Raw genomic sequence first — 14,379 nt, 5'->3', positions numbered from 1 at the left:
GTATCCTCAGTTCCAAAATGATTAAAAATGTTATTAAAAGGAAAGGTGATGTAACATAATGGTAAACATGCCTCTGTCCCAAATTTTGTTGAGTGTGTTGCAGCCATCAAATTCTAAATTTGTATTTATTTACAAAATAAAATTAAGTTCGGGAGTAAAACTATTGAAAATCTTTTCTTTGTACTTTTGTCAGTTAAATAAAGGTTCACGTGAATTAACATATCACAGATTTTTGTTTTTATTGCATTTTGGAAATATCCCAACTTTTCTGGAAATGAGGTTTGTAAAAAGAACTTGCGTCTGACATCCCCCTCTATACTTTGCTCTAATCGTCTTAAAATTATAACCAACATGCTAGTCATTTCTGATCTGGGAAAAAGTTTCTGGCTGTCCTCTTGATCTATGCTTCTTATTGTCTTGTATACTTCTATCAAGTCACTTCTCATACTCCAAAGTGAAGTAGCTCGCTCAACCTGTTCTCTGTGCTCTGGAATGCAGGCAGCATTCTGATAAATCTTCTCTGTGCCCTTTTCAAAACTTCCACATCCTTCTTACAATGAGGCATCCAGAACTGAACACTACAGTATACTCTAAAGGTGGTTTAATCAGTGTTTTATAGAGCTGCAACAGTACCTTGTCGCTGTTGAATTCATTCCCCTGACTAATACCTGTACAAAAGGGATAGGCTACACCTGAACCCAAGGGGGACCAATATTCTTCCAGGCAGGTTTGCTAGAGCTGTTGGAGTTGATAGTTTAAACTAATTTGGCAGGGCGATAGGGGCTGGAGTGATAGGGCAGAGGATAGATAGTGCTGTTGGTTTACAAGCAGAGGTAGTGTGTAGTGAGACTGTCAGGAATGACAGGCAGATAATGGGGAAAAATGCAGTCAGTAGGATGAATTGCAATGTAATGAGAGAACAAAATCAAAAAGGGCGACGAATACAGGACTGAAGGTGTTATATTTGAAAGCACATAGTATGCAGAGTAAGATAAATGATCTTGTAGCGTAGTTAGACTTCGGCAGGTTGATGACATTGTGGGCATCACTGAGCCGTGGCTGAAAGAAGATCATAGTTGGGAGCTTAACGACCAAGGATACACATTGTATCAAAAGGACAGGCAGGTAGGAAGAGGGGGTGGGATAGCTCTGTTAGCAACAAATGAAATCAAATCCTTAGAAAGAGGTGACGTATGATCGGAAGATGTAGAATCATTATGGGTAGAGTTTAGAAACTACAAGGGTAAAAGACCCTGATGGGAATTACATATAGGCTTCTGGACTGTGATCGAGATGTGGGCTACAAATTACAACGGAATTTAGAAAATGCATGTCAAAAGGACAATGTTAGGATAGTCATGAGGAATTTCAATATGCAGGTAGATTAAGAAAATTAGGTTGGTGCTGATTTTGATTCCCAAGAGAGAAAATTTGTAAAATGGCTTTTTAGAGCAGCTTGAGGTTGACCCCACCAAGGGATCAGCTGTTGTGGATTGGGTGTTAGATAATGAAACGGATCTGATTTGGGATCTTACGGTAAAAGAACCTTTAGGAGATAGTGATCATAATATGATTGAAGTCATGCTTCATTTTGAGAGGGAGAAGCTAAAGTCAAATGTTACAGTGGAGTAAAAGGAATTACAGAGGCATGAGATAGCATTTGGCTGAAGTTGAGTGGAAGGGGACATGACGGCTGAGCAGTAATGGCTGGAATTTCTGGGAGCAATACGGAAGGTGCAGGTTAGATGCATCCTAAAGAAGAAGTATTCTAAAGGTGGGATGACGCAACAGTGGCTGACAATAAAAGCAAAAGAAAGGGCATATAACAGCAAAATAAGTGGGTAGTTGGAGGAAGTTAGAAGTTAGGGATGCTTTTAAAAACCAACAGAAGACAACTGAAAAGCAATAAAGAGAGAAAAGATGAAATATGAAAGTAAGCTAGCCAATAATATCAAAGAGGATACCAAACATTTTTTTTCCAGTATATAAAGGGTAAATGAGAGGCGGGAGTAGATACCAGACTGCTGGAAAGTGATGCTGGAGAGGTAGGAATGGGGGACAAGGAAATGCTGGATGAACTGAATATGTATTTTGCATCAGTCTTTACTTTGGAAGGCAGTATAAGTATGCTGGAAGTTGAAGAGTGTCAGGAGCAGAAGAAGTGAGTGCTGTTGCTCTTATTAGGAAGAAGGTCCTTGGGAAAGTGAAAGGTCTGAAGGTAGTTAAGTTACTTGGACCAAATGGATTACGTCTCAGGGTCCTGAAAGAGATCACTGAAGAGATTGTGGAGGCATTAGTAATGATCTTTCAAGAATCAATTGATTCTGGCATGGTTCCAGAGGACTGGAAAATTGCAAATATCACTCCATTTTTTAAGAACGGAAAGAGGCAGAAGAAATTATAGGCCAGTTAGCCTGTCGTCAGTGGTTGGGAACATCTTGGAGTCAATTGTTAAGGATGAGGTTTCGGGTTACTTGGAGGCACGTGATAAAATAGGTCAAAGTCAGCATGGTTTTCTTAAAGCAAAATCTTGTGTGACACATCTGTTGCAATTCTTTGTAGAAATAACAAATGGGATAGAGAAATGAATTAGTGGATGTTGTATATCTTGATTTTCAGAAGGCCTTTGTCAAGGTGCCACACATGCGGCTGCTTAGCACGATAAGAGCCCGTGATATTACAGGAAAGATACCAACATGGAAAGAGCTTTGGATGATTAGGAAAGAGTGGGAATAAAGTGAGCCTTTTCTGATTGGCTGCCAGTGACTACTGGTGTTCCACAGGGATTGGTGTTGGGACCACTTTTTACATTGTATGTCAGTGATTTTGATGATGGAATTGAAGGCTTTGTGGCCCAGTTTGCAGATGGTAGGAGGATAGGTGGAGGGGCACGTGTTGTTGAGGAAGCAGATAGGCTGCAGGAGGACTTAGATTCAAAGAACGGGCAAAGAAGTGACAGATGGAATGCAATGTCAGGAAGTGTACGGTCATGCACTTTGGTAGAGGGTGTAAAAGTGTCGGTTATTTTATAATTGAAAAAAATTCAAAACCGAGATGCAAAGGTACTTGGGAGTCCACGTGCATGAATCTCTGAAGGTTAAATTACAAGTTGAAGGCAAACGTGATGTTAGCATTCGTTTTGAGAGGACTGGAATATAAGATAGTAGGAGCAGAATTAGGTCACTTGGCCCATCGAGTCTGCTCCATGGTTCATTCCCAGCCATCGCCAGTTCAGGGAAAACTAACCCAGTCTATTCCTGTTTTGTAATTAGTTGGTGATGTCCAAACGCCCACATGGAATTAACTCTTCCTATTTACCTTGTTATAGGATTCTGCAGCTTCCTCTTGTAGACGGACATGCAAATTGAACGTAAGCCAGAGGGTTAAAATTAGGCTATTTGGCCAACTGGGTCTCTTCTGCCATTTCACCTTTGCTGATTTAATATCCCTCTCAGCCCCAATCTCCTGCCTTTCCCCATATCCCTTCATGCCCTGACTAATCAAGAAACTATCAACCTCTGCCTTAAATATGCCTAAAGACTTGGCCTCCACAGCCTCCTGTGGCAGCAAATTTCACAAATTCATCACTCTCTGGCTAAAGAAGTTTCTCCTCATCTTCATTCTAAAAGGACACTCCTCTATTCTGAGTCTGCGTCCTCTGGTCCTAGACTCCCCACCATAGTAGCCATCCTCTCCACATCTACTCTATCACAGCCTTTCAACAGTTGATAGGTTTCAATTTGGTCACCCCACATTCTTCTGAATTCTAATGAATACAGGCCCTGAGCCATTTCTGGCTAAAAAAATGTTCTCCTTGCCTCTGTTCTAAAGAGTTGCACCTCAGTTTTGAGGTTGTGCCCTCAAGTTCTGGACACCCCCACCATAAGAAACATCCTTTCCACATCCACCCTATCTAGTCCTTTAAACATCTGGTGGTTTTCAATTAGATCCCCTCGCGTTCTTTTAAACTCCAGTGAGTACAGGCCCAAAGCTGCCAAATGCTCCTCCTATGATAAACTCTTCATTCCCAGAATCATCTGTGAATCTCCTCTGGACTCTCTCCAGTGACAACACATCCTTTCTAAGATATAAAGCCCAAAACTGTTGGCAATACTCCCAAGTATGGCCTGACTAGTGTCTTATAAAGCCTCAGCATTATCTCCTTCCTTTTATATTCTATTCCCCTTGAAATGAATGCCTTCTTTACCACAATCTCAACCTGTAAATTAACTTTCTGGGAGTCTTGCACAAGGACTCCTAAGTCCCTTTACACTTCTGATGTTTGAACTTTCTCCCCATTTAGATAAGTCTGCTTTTTTATTCCTTTCACCAAAATGCATTATCATACATTTCCCAAAACTGTGTATCACCTGCCACTTTTTGCCCATTCTTCCAATTTGTCTAAGTCCTTCTGCAACCGCGTTGCTTCCTCAGCACTACATACCCCTCTGTGCAAACTTTGCCACAAAGCATCAATTCCATTATCTAAATTATTGACAAACAATGTGAAATTGAGAAACCCCTAAGGGACACCACTAGTCTCAGGCAACCAGCAGAAAAGGCCCCCTTTATTCCCACTCACTGCCTCCTGCCTATCAACCATTCCTCTATCCATGCCAGTCTCTTTCCTGTAATGCCATGGGATTTTATCTTGTTAAGCAACCTTGTGTAGCACTTTATCAAATGCCTTCTGAAAATCCAAATAAATGACATCCACTGCCTCTCCTTTGTCCACCTTGCTTGTCACTTCCTTGAAGAACTCTTAACAGATTTGTCAGGCAGGACTTCCCTTTACAGAGACCATGCTGAATTTAACTTACTTTATCATTAGTCTCCAATAACCCAGAACCTCATCCTTGATAATGGACTCCAACACTTTTCCAACCACTGAGGTTAGGCTAACTGGCCTATAATTTCCTTCCTTTTGCCTTCCTCCCTTCTTAAAAAGTGAAGTGACATTTGCAGTTTTCCAGTCCTCCAGGACCATACCAGAATCAAGTGATTATTGAAAGATTGTAACCAATACATCTGCTATCTCTTCAGCAACCTCTTTCAGAACTCTTGGATATAGTCCAAGTGATTTATCCATCTCAAGAACTTCGAGTTTGCCTGGCACTTTTTCCTTTGTAATAGCAATGGCACTCACTCCTGCTCCCTGACACTGACCTCTGGCACACTGCTAGTGTCTTCCACAGTGAAGCCTGACACAAAGCGTTAATTAAGTTCATCCACCATTTCTTTGTCCCCCGACACTACCTCACCGGCATCATTTTTCAGTGGTCCAATATCAATTCTCACTGCCCTTTTACTTGTTATATAACCGAAAAAACTCTTAGTATCCTGCTATATATTATTGGTTTGTTTGCCCTCATATTTTTAAGTTGCCTTTTGTTGGAGTTTAAAAATTTCCCAATCATTCAACTTCCCACTCATTTTTGCTACATTATATACACTTTCTTTGGCTTTTATGCAGTCCTTCACTTCCCTTGTCAGCCACAGTTGCCTACCCTTGCCATATGAAAACAACTTTTCCTGTGGGACATATCTAACCTGTGCCCTGTGAACTATTCCCAGAAACTTCAGTCTCCTCTGCTCTGCAGTCATCTCTGCCAGTAGCCCCCTCCAATCCACCTGGGTAAGTTCCTTTTCATCCCTCTGTGATACTGATACATGTGACTTAAGCTTCTCCCTCTCAAATTGCAGTATCAATTCAATTATGTTATGCTCACTGTCTTCTAAGGGTTCCTTTAACTTAAACTCCCTAATAAAATCTAGATTATCACACCTAATCTAAAATAACCTTTCCCTGAGTAGGCTCAAGCACAAACTGCTCTAAAATGCCAACTCGTAGGCATTCAATAAATTCCCTCTCTTGCAATCTAACACTAACCTGATTTTCCCAGTCCTGGTGCATATTGAAGTCCATTACTCTTGTGACATTATCCTTATTACATGCTCTTTCCAGCTCCCTTTGCAATCTCCATCTTTTATATCAGATCTTTTCCATCTCTAATAAAGCCACATCACTACCTATGCCTTCCTACCTGTCCTTTTGATACAAAGTATATCCTTTGACATTATGCATCCAAGTATGACCTTAATTCAGCCAACTCAATGATGCCCACAATGTCATACCGATCAATCTCTAACTAAGCCATGAGTTCATCCACCTTATTCCAAATACTACGTGAATTTAAATACAGCACCTTCATTCTTACATTCTTTGCCCTTTTGAACTTTGCCTCTGTGGTACAATTTAACTCTTTGCACTGTCTGCATTTGTACCCAATCATTGGCTTGTCCTTCCTTGCATCCATATTATACCCATCATCGACTTGTAAACCTGCTGGCTCATCCTCAGCTTTGTCATATTGGTTCCCATCCCCCTGCTGTATTAGTTTAAACCACTCTCAATAGCTCTCGCAAACCTGCCCACAAGGATATTGGTCCCCTTTGGATTCTGGTGCAACCCATCCCTTTTGTACAAGTCACACCTGATCCAGAAGAGGTCCTAATGATCCAGAAATCTGAATCCATGCTCCCTGGTTTAATTCTTCAGCCATATATTTATCTGCTACCTCATTCTATTCCTATTCTCACTAACACAATCCCGAGATTATTACCCTTGAGGTCCTGCTTCTCAGCTTCCTTCCTAACTCCCTGTATTCTGTTTTCAGGACCTCCTCCTTTTTTTCCACCTATGTCATTGGTACCAATATGTCCCATGACTTCTGGCTGCTCACCTTCTCTTTTCAAAGACCTTGTCAAAGGTCCAAGTACACAACATCAACTGATTCTATCCTGCTTGTTATTTCTTCAAAGCATTCCAACAGATTTGTCAGGCAAGATTTTCTCTTGAGGAAACCATGCTGACTTACAGGCCTATTTTATCATGTGCCTCCAAATACTCCGAAACCATGTCCTTAACAATGCAGTCCAACATCTTCCCAATCACTGAGGTTGGACTAACTGGCCTATAATTTCCTTTCTTCTGTCTCTCTCCCTTCTTGAAGAGTGGAGTGACATTTGCAATGTTCCAGTCTTCTGGAACCATTCCAGATTCTTGAAAGATCATTAGTCTCTTCAGCCACCTCTTTCAGAACCCTGTGGTGTATCCATCTGGTCTAAGTGACTTATCTATCCTTGGACTTTTCAGTTTCCCAAGAACCTCTCCCTAGTAATGGCAATTCCACTCTCATCTCTCTTTTATGCTTTATGTATCTGAAAAAACTGTTGGTATCCTCTTTAATATTATTGGCTAGCTTACTTCTGTATTCCATATTTTCTTCCCTTGATGACTATTTTAATTGCCTTCTTTTGAAAGCTTCCAATCCTCTTAACCTCCCACTAATTTTTTTCTTTATTATATGCCCTTTCTTTGGCTTTTATGTTGGCTTTGACTTCTCTTGTTAGTCATGGTTGTGTAATCTTGCGTTTAGAATACTACTACTACTATGGGATGTATATATCCTGCACCTTCTGAATTGCTTCCAGAAATTGCTTCCTGAATTCCAGCCTCACTGCTGTGCTGTCATCCCTGCCAGTGTTCTTTTCCAATCAACTTCGGCCAGCTCGTCTCTCATTCCTCTGTAATTCCCTTTACTCCACTGTGATACTGATATAAACCAAGGATGTAATGCTGTGGCTTTAAAAGGCACTGCTGAGGTCTCACTTGGAGTATTATCAGCATTTTTGGACCCCTTATCTAAGAAAGGATGTACTGACGTTGGAGAGGATTCAAAAAAGGTTCAGGAGAATTATTCTGGGAATAAAAAGCTTATGATATAAGGAGCATTTTGTGGCTCTTGGCATGTACTCACTGGAAATTCAAAGAATGAGGGGGAGTCTCATTGAAACATATTGATGTTGAGAGGCCTAGATAGAATGGATATGGAGAGGATGTTTCCTCTGGTGAGGGAGTCTTGGACCAGAGGGCACAGCTCCAGAATAGAGAGACGTCTATTAGAACAAAGATGAGGAATTTCTTTACACTGAGGGTGGTGAATCTGTGTAAGTCATTGCTACAGGCGGCTATGGAGTGCAGGTCATTGGGTGTATTTAAGGCAGAGGTTGACAGATTCGTGATTAGTCAGGGCTTGAAAGGTAATGGGGAGAAGACAGAATGGGGTTGAGCAGACTCAATGGGCAGAATGGCCTGCTCCTGCTCCTATGTCATGATCTAATGAATGTCAAAACATCATACTCCTCCTTAATCACCTTATCAGCTTGTGGGTTCTAATGTTATATAGTTTCTACAGAATATACAAACAAAAGGAAAAGGGATACAAATGTTGGTGGTGAAGTTGTGATCTTGGAGTTGTGACTTCCCAATCTGGTGGCCATGACCTTTGCGTTCTCTCATTACCAGGGCACCGGCGATACCAGGATGGACCGCTGAAGCTGCTGGGCCGGCTCTCCCTTCTCTCTGAGCACGACATCTGGCTGGCTAATGGTTTACCCAACACCATCTGCTCATCTGATCACCTGTCCCTTCTGGCCAAGTTTGGGCTGAAGCCCCACGGTTGATCTTACAAAGAAATGGAGAGAGAACAGTGAGACTTGCTACTGGCAGGTGCCTTTGCAAAGCTTTTTGGACAGGTGCCCCTTGGATGGGTAGAATGAAGTTCCTTGTAGGGTACATAATTGCCATTTTATGGTCTGAATTAGGCTACTTTAATCTTTTTGCTTTTTTAGTGGTCTGGAATATCGAGTACACTGCTTTAAGATAATGAAAATACAGATGGCCTTTTGGCTGATGATTTTGTCACCAAGAGTTTCCAGAATGTGATTTTCTTTTGTTTCCCAGGCAAGAGCTTCCTTGAAAGCCAATTGGACATAGTGATAATTTGCCAAGTGTTATTTCTGGGCACTTTGTTACCCCTGAACCCACCCCCCCCCCCCCCCATACATACCTTGGCTGGATGCTGAACTGTGCTGGATCCCCTAGAGGCAAGTCATTTTATATTCCTTTCATTTGCACTATACAAGGCAGAGTCCACTGTCTGTTAACCAAATCTCAACTTTCTTTCCCCCTCTGGCCCTGGGGTTTTAAAATCTTCCTTCTGCCTCTCAGCAGGTCGCAGTCAATTCAAAAACAGTGCTGGTTTGCACCTTTGGACGGGCATGCATGGTTTGGGGAAGGGATGGGAATGGGGTGGTTTTTAAGTCCCTCTAGGGAACTAGTACATTAATTCAACACTAACAGGTTCTTCTTCCTTGTCAAGCATAGTTTGGCATACTTAAGTACCCCTGCTTCTGGCCTTTCCCATTTCATATATATACACACACAGACACACACATAAATTTTGGACCTTGTCCACAAAATAGTGTAGTGATCCCTACTTCTGAAATTCCTTCCTTAAATGAAAGCAGTATCGGGGTTCTGTCTTCTTTCCATGGTAGCCTGACGTGAGTTAGTAACAGGTGTGATGCACTCTCTCTATCCCTGCATCAGGTTTCCAGGGGATTCACTGCTGCTTATAGGTGAAGCAGCTGAAGAGTGGGTTGACTCAGGGAGACCAGAACTATTGGAGACAAATTCACCAAAAATTAAGGGTTCTTTACCTGGTGCCCTCTCTAATTTCTTCATTGCTGGATAAATAACCAAAAACAACGCACATAAAAAGTGCTTTAGGAACTTAGTGCAAGCCAGGCAGCTTCTACAGAGGAGAATAAAAATATTGATGTTTTGGGCCAAGACATCAGAATCAAGAGATCAGAACAGACCTTCTTGGCCCGAAACGGCGACTGTTTATTCCCCTGCATAAATCCTACCTGATCTGCTGAGTGCCTCCAGCAGTCTGTGTGTGTTGCTGAAGATTTCCAGCATCTGCATGAACTCTTGTGTTTATAAATGAAGACTGATAATGAGGCAAGAGATTTCAGGTGCTGGAATCTGGAGCAACAAACAAATGCTGGAGGAACTCCCCGGTCAGGCAGCATCTACAGATATGGGGTTTGGGGTGTGAATCTGTTGAGGGGTCTCAATCAGAAATGTCAACTGTCCATTTCCCTCTGCAGATGCTGCCTGACTGAGCTGCTCCATTGGTTTATTTTTGCTGACTGTTGTCTGCCTGTGCTTTAACTGTGTGATGCAGTCAATGTACTGAATATTGTCTTTCTGTCACAGCAGAGTGCTTTTTGCTCTCCGAACTGAAAATCAGAGCCTTTCCACTAGTTCACTGCCAAATCCCAGCCACTCCCGCTTGCTCCATTTTTAAAACTGTTTTTCTCTCTCTCCCTGACCCTGAGCCCCTCTCTTTGTGTCTCAGTAGAAGGGAAGGGACAACAGCTGGGATTCCCACCACATCTCGTCCTCCATTCAGGACGAGGTAAGTGTGTGAATCGAGGCCCTGCTCAAAGCTCCTTGCTCTCCCACTCGTCATGTTCAGGTAATAAGGAAGGGCAGATTGAGCTTTATTTAGCTTGCATTTCAATGGCACTGCTTGAAATGTTGTCCCAGTAGTCACACGGAAACACGAGAAAATCTGCAGATGCTGGAAATTCAAGCAAAACATACAAAATGCTGGTGGAACGCAGCAGGCCAGGGAGAAGTACTGTCGACGTTTCGGGTCAAGACCCTTCGTCAGGACTAACGGAAAAAAGAGATAGTAAGGGTTTGTTGGGGTGGGGGAGACCCGAAATGATAGGAGAAGACAGGAGGGGGAGGAATGAACCTAACAGCTGGGAAGTTGACTGGCAAAAAGGATATAAGGCTGGAAAAGGGGGGAGTATCATAGCCTTGGAAGAAAGAAAGGTGGAGAGGAGCACCAGAGGAAGATGGAGAACAGGCAAGGAGTGAATGTTAGAGGGAAAGAGAGAGAAAAAAAAATTAAAAATTAGGGATGGGTTAAGAAGGGGAGGAGGGGCATTCACAGAAGTTAGAGAAGTCAATGTTCATGCCAGCAGGTTGGAGGCTACCCAGACAGAAAATAAGGTGTTGTTCCTCCAACCTGAGTGTGGCTTCATCTCGACAGTAGATGACAGTCTTCCTGGTGGGGGACTGGACATCCATGATGAAAATAAGACGATTGGGGCCAGGGAACTTGACAAAACAGTGTCGAGGTATGCAGAAATGAGTTTGGTGGGGCAGCAGCAAGCTGAAACAATGGGTCTACCTGGACAACACACACAAAATGCTGGTGGAATGCAGCAGGCCAGGCAGCATCTATAGGAAGAAACGTTGACTATACTTCTCCCTATAGATGCTGCCTGGCCTGCTGCATTCCACCAGCATTTTATGTGTGTTGCTTGAATTTCCAGCATCTGCAGACTTCCTCGGGTCTACCTGGACAGGCAGGTTTGTGGATCTTGGGTAGGAGGTAGACACGAGAAGTGCGGGGTGTGGGAACTGAGGTTGGTGGCAGTGGATGGGAGAACCCCAGAGCTGATAAGGTTGTTGATGGTGTGGGAGACAGTGGCCTGGTGCTCCTTAGTGGTGGTCATGTTTGAGGGGCAAATAAGAGGAGGTATCAGCGAGTTGTCACTGTGCCTTGGTCAGTACGCCAGACTACTACAGCGCCCCCCTCCCCCCCCTTATCAGCAGGTTTTATGGTAAGGTTAGGATTGGTGCGGAGGGAGTGGAGAGCAGAGCGTTCGGAAGGAGTTAGGTTGGAATTGTGGTGAAGTCGAGATGGTTGATGTCCCATCGGCAGTTAGCAATAAAAAGATCCAGAGTGGGGTGTCCATGAAGAGGAGGAGGATTGAAGACAGGAGAAGGGGTCATTGGTGGTCCTTGCTGAAGAAGTAAGCTCGGAGACGGAGACAGCGGAAGAAGAGTTCAGCGTCATGGCGTACGTGGAACTCACTGAGGTGTGGGCGCAGGGGGACAAAGGTGAGGCCCTTACTGAGGACAGAGCGCTCTGCCTCAGAGAGTGGAAGGTCGGAGGAGACGGTGAAGACCCAGCATGGATGCGAGCTGAGATCAGAGGGGGAGGTAGGTTGGTAATGTCAGTGGAGAGGGGAGGGTTGGGAGGAAGATGGAGCCTCTAGCTCTCCATCTGGAGCTGTCTTACCTTGTGCCAGCGAGTGCAAGGCTCTGCTGAGCACTTAGCAAGTGCCACCACACAGTGTGGCCTCTTGCCACACAACTTATCAGTGTGTTGTGTGCTGCTGGGGCTGAGAATAATGTGCACCTTACTGTGGAAGGGAATCCATGTTCAGTACCTGTAACACTACATTTGGACATGGCGAGGAAATAAAGGAGCTAAGTATAGCCCTTCAGGCCTCTTCTACTTGAACTTAGGGCTGATCTCTCTCTCAACTCAATGTGTCCTTGCAGTGAACCTTTTAATGTAGAGGTGAGGAAAAATATGAGCCAGGTTTCTTCTGGTGTGCAGATTCCGTGTTGGGATGGGAAAAGGACCCATCCTGGTTAACCATGACATTTGGGCAGGTTAATGTCTCTGCAGACATTGTGATAAAGTCAGATGAAGTGAGGAAGGACACAAGGGAGTGTAGGAACCTCTTAAATTGTGTTTTGAGGCTTTGTGTCGCTTCATTGCACATTTTGGAAATGAAACTCGTGTCTCAAAGCAATGAGCTATATTGTTACATGACTTCTAGCTCTTCTGGGAATGCTCACGAGACAGAGGGGCATTGTTAGTGTGATGGGAACTCTATTCCCCAAGTGAGTGACCTGTTCAGTGCATTCTGCATCACGTCTCGGGATCTTTCCCAGATGAAGCCATAATAATGGCCTTTGAGTCAAGAGATAAAAATATTGGACATTCGTAATGTAATTTAAACACTACCTCCCAAACAAGCAGACAATTGCCATACATTTAATTCTTAGCTGCTTTTGTAAATGTTTATACGACTGGTTTCTGCATTTAGAGATTGTTTTGGATTAATTGAAGTTTAAAGTTATGTAATGTGGATCCAGTCTCAGCTAAAGGACCAAACCCCTCGGTCAGCTGGAATTCTGGGGCTTATGGATTTGTGCCTAAGGTTTTAAACAGTTAGTGTTTAAAAATGCATAGATAAAGCATATATTCAAATGGTGCAATTCAAAGGCTGTGTTTTGCTGATATTTTTGTGACTTAAGGAAATAAAAGCTCGTTTATTTGAGGTGTTGTCATTTTTGCTGTGGGTGAATGTTTGCAATGCATTGATAATGTGTTTAATAACATATGGCTGCAATTGTTGCAAGCTTTGTGGAACTGTCTCTGAAACAGACACAAGATCTGCAGATGCTGGAAATCCAGAACAGTACACACATTAGCAAGTCAGGCAGCATTTACAGAGGGAAATGAATGGTCAACGTTTTAAGACCCTTTATCAGTATTGATGAAGGGTCTTGGCCCGAAACATCGACTGTTTATTCCCCTCTGTAGATGATGTCTCACCTGTTGGCTTCCTCCAGCATTTGGGGTGTGTGTGTGTTTCTTTAAACATAGTTTAATACATATATTTTCTGTACTCTAAGCAAACTTGGAACTAAATCTGGATGTGGATGGATGTTTTGAGAGGCAATGTTGTAAACTAGATAAACACGGAACAATACAGCATGTTATACTTCTGCCCATGATGTTGTGTTGACTTAACGCACTCCAAGATCGGTCTAACCCTTCCCTTTCATATGGCCCTCCATTTATCCATGTGCAGAAGGTACTCTTAAATGTCTCTAATTATCTGCCTTTACCACCACCCCGGTAGCACTCCCTTATCACTCTGTATGTGTGTGTGTGATAGCTTTTAAAACCTATCTCTGATAGCCACCCTCCAATCATCTTATATATCCTTGTATTAGTTATTTCCACCCTGCGAAAAAGTCTCTGGCTGGCCATACTATATATGCTTTTTCATTTTGCACATCTCTATCAAGTCGTATCTCATTCTCTTTCACTACAGAGAGAGAAAATTCAGCTCACTCAACCTGTTCTCAAAAAACATGCTCTCTAATCCAGGCGACATCCTGGTTAATCTCCTCTACCCTCTCTAAAGCTTCCACTTCCTTCCTATATTCAGGTGACCAGAACTGAACATAATAATCAGAGTGATCTAACCAGTTTTATAGAGCTGCAACATTACCTCATGGCTCTTTAACTCAGTCCCTCAACTAATGAAGGCCAACACACCATAACAACCCTGTCAACTTTGAGGGATGAACCCTACATCCAGGTTTGAGAATGTTCTCCAAGCCTGCCTTGTTCCATGCAACAACTAGGAGCCTCTGGTCCACCACCATTCACTGTGGAAGAGCATGCGGGGTGGCATTGAGAACCTCGAGGACAGCGTTGGGAGCATGTGTGTATGATGTTCATTATAGCATCAACATAAGGTGTTGCACCAGTTACTATGCTACTGTTTGTTATTGAGACCAATTCTTAAGTGACCTCACGGACTCCTGCACACCAAGCCATCTTGTTGGAAACTGCC

At 43.1% G+C, this 14,379-nt stretch overlaps 1 protein-coding gene across 1 annotated transcript in view; it reads left to right on the top strand.

Moving 5' to 3' along the window:
* The window catches only part of LOC132388572 (protein angel homolog 1-like), a 54,497-nt gene extending 41,429 nt beyond the window's left edge, over positions 1-13,068 (top strand). The window contains exon 10 of the mRNA XM_059960951.1: positions 8,369-13,068. Within this exon, the coding sequence (XP_059816934.1) occupies positions 8,369-8,526 (158 nt within the window). The 3' untranslated portion in view covers positions 8,527-13,068. The remainder of the gene's footprint in view (positions 1-8,368) is intronic.
* The last annotated feature ends 1,311 nt before the right edge of the window (positions 13,069-14,379 follow it).

The sequence above is a fragment of the Hypanus sabinus genome, chromosome 2 (genome assembly GCF_030144855.1).
Source record: "Hypanus sabinus isolate sHypSab1 chromosome 2, sHypSab1.hap1, whole genome shotgun sequence".
Classification (NCBI taxonomy): domain Eukaryota; kingdom Metazoa; phylum Chordata; class Chondrichthyes; order Myliobatiformes; family Dasyatidae; genus Hypanus; species Hypanus sabinus.
The sequence above is the reverse complement of the archived record's forward strand: the minus strand, read 5'-3'. Positions and strand labels throughout refer to the sequence as shown.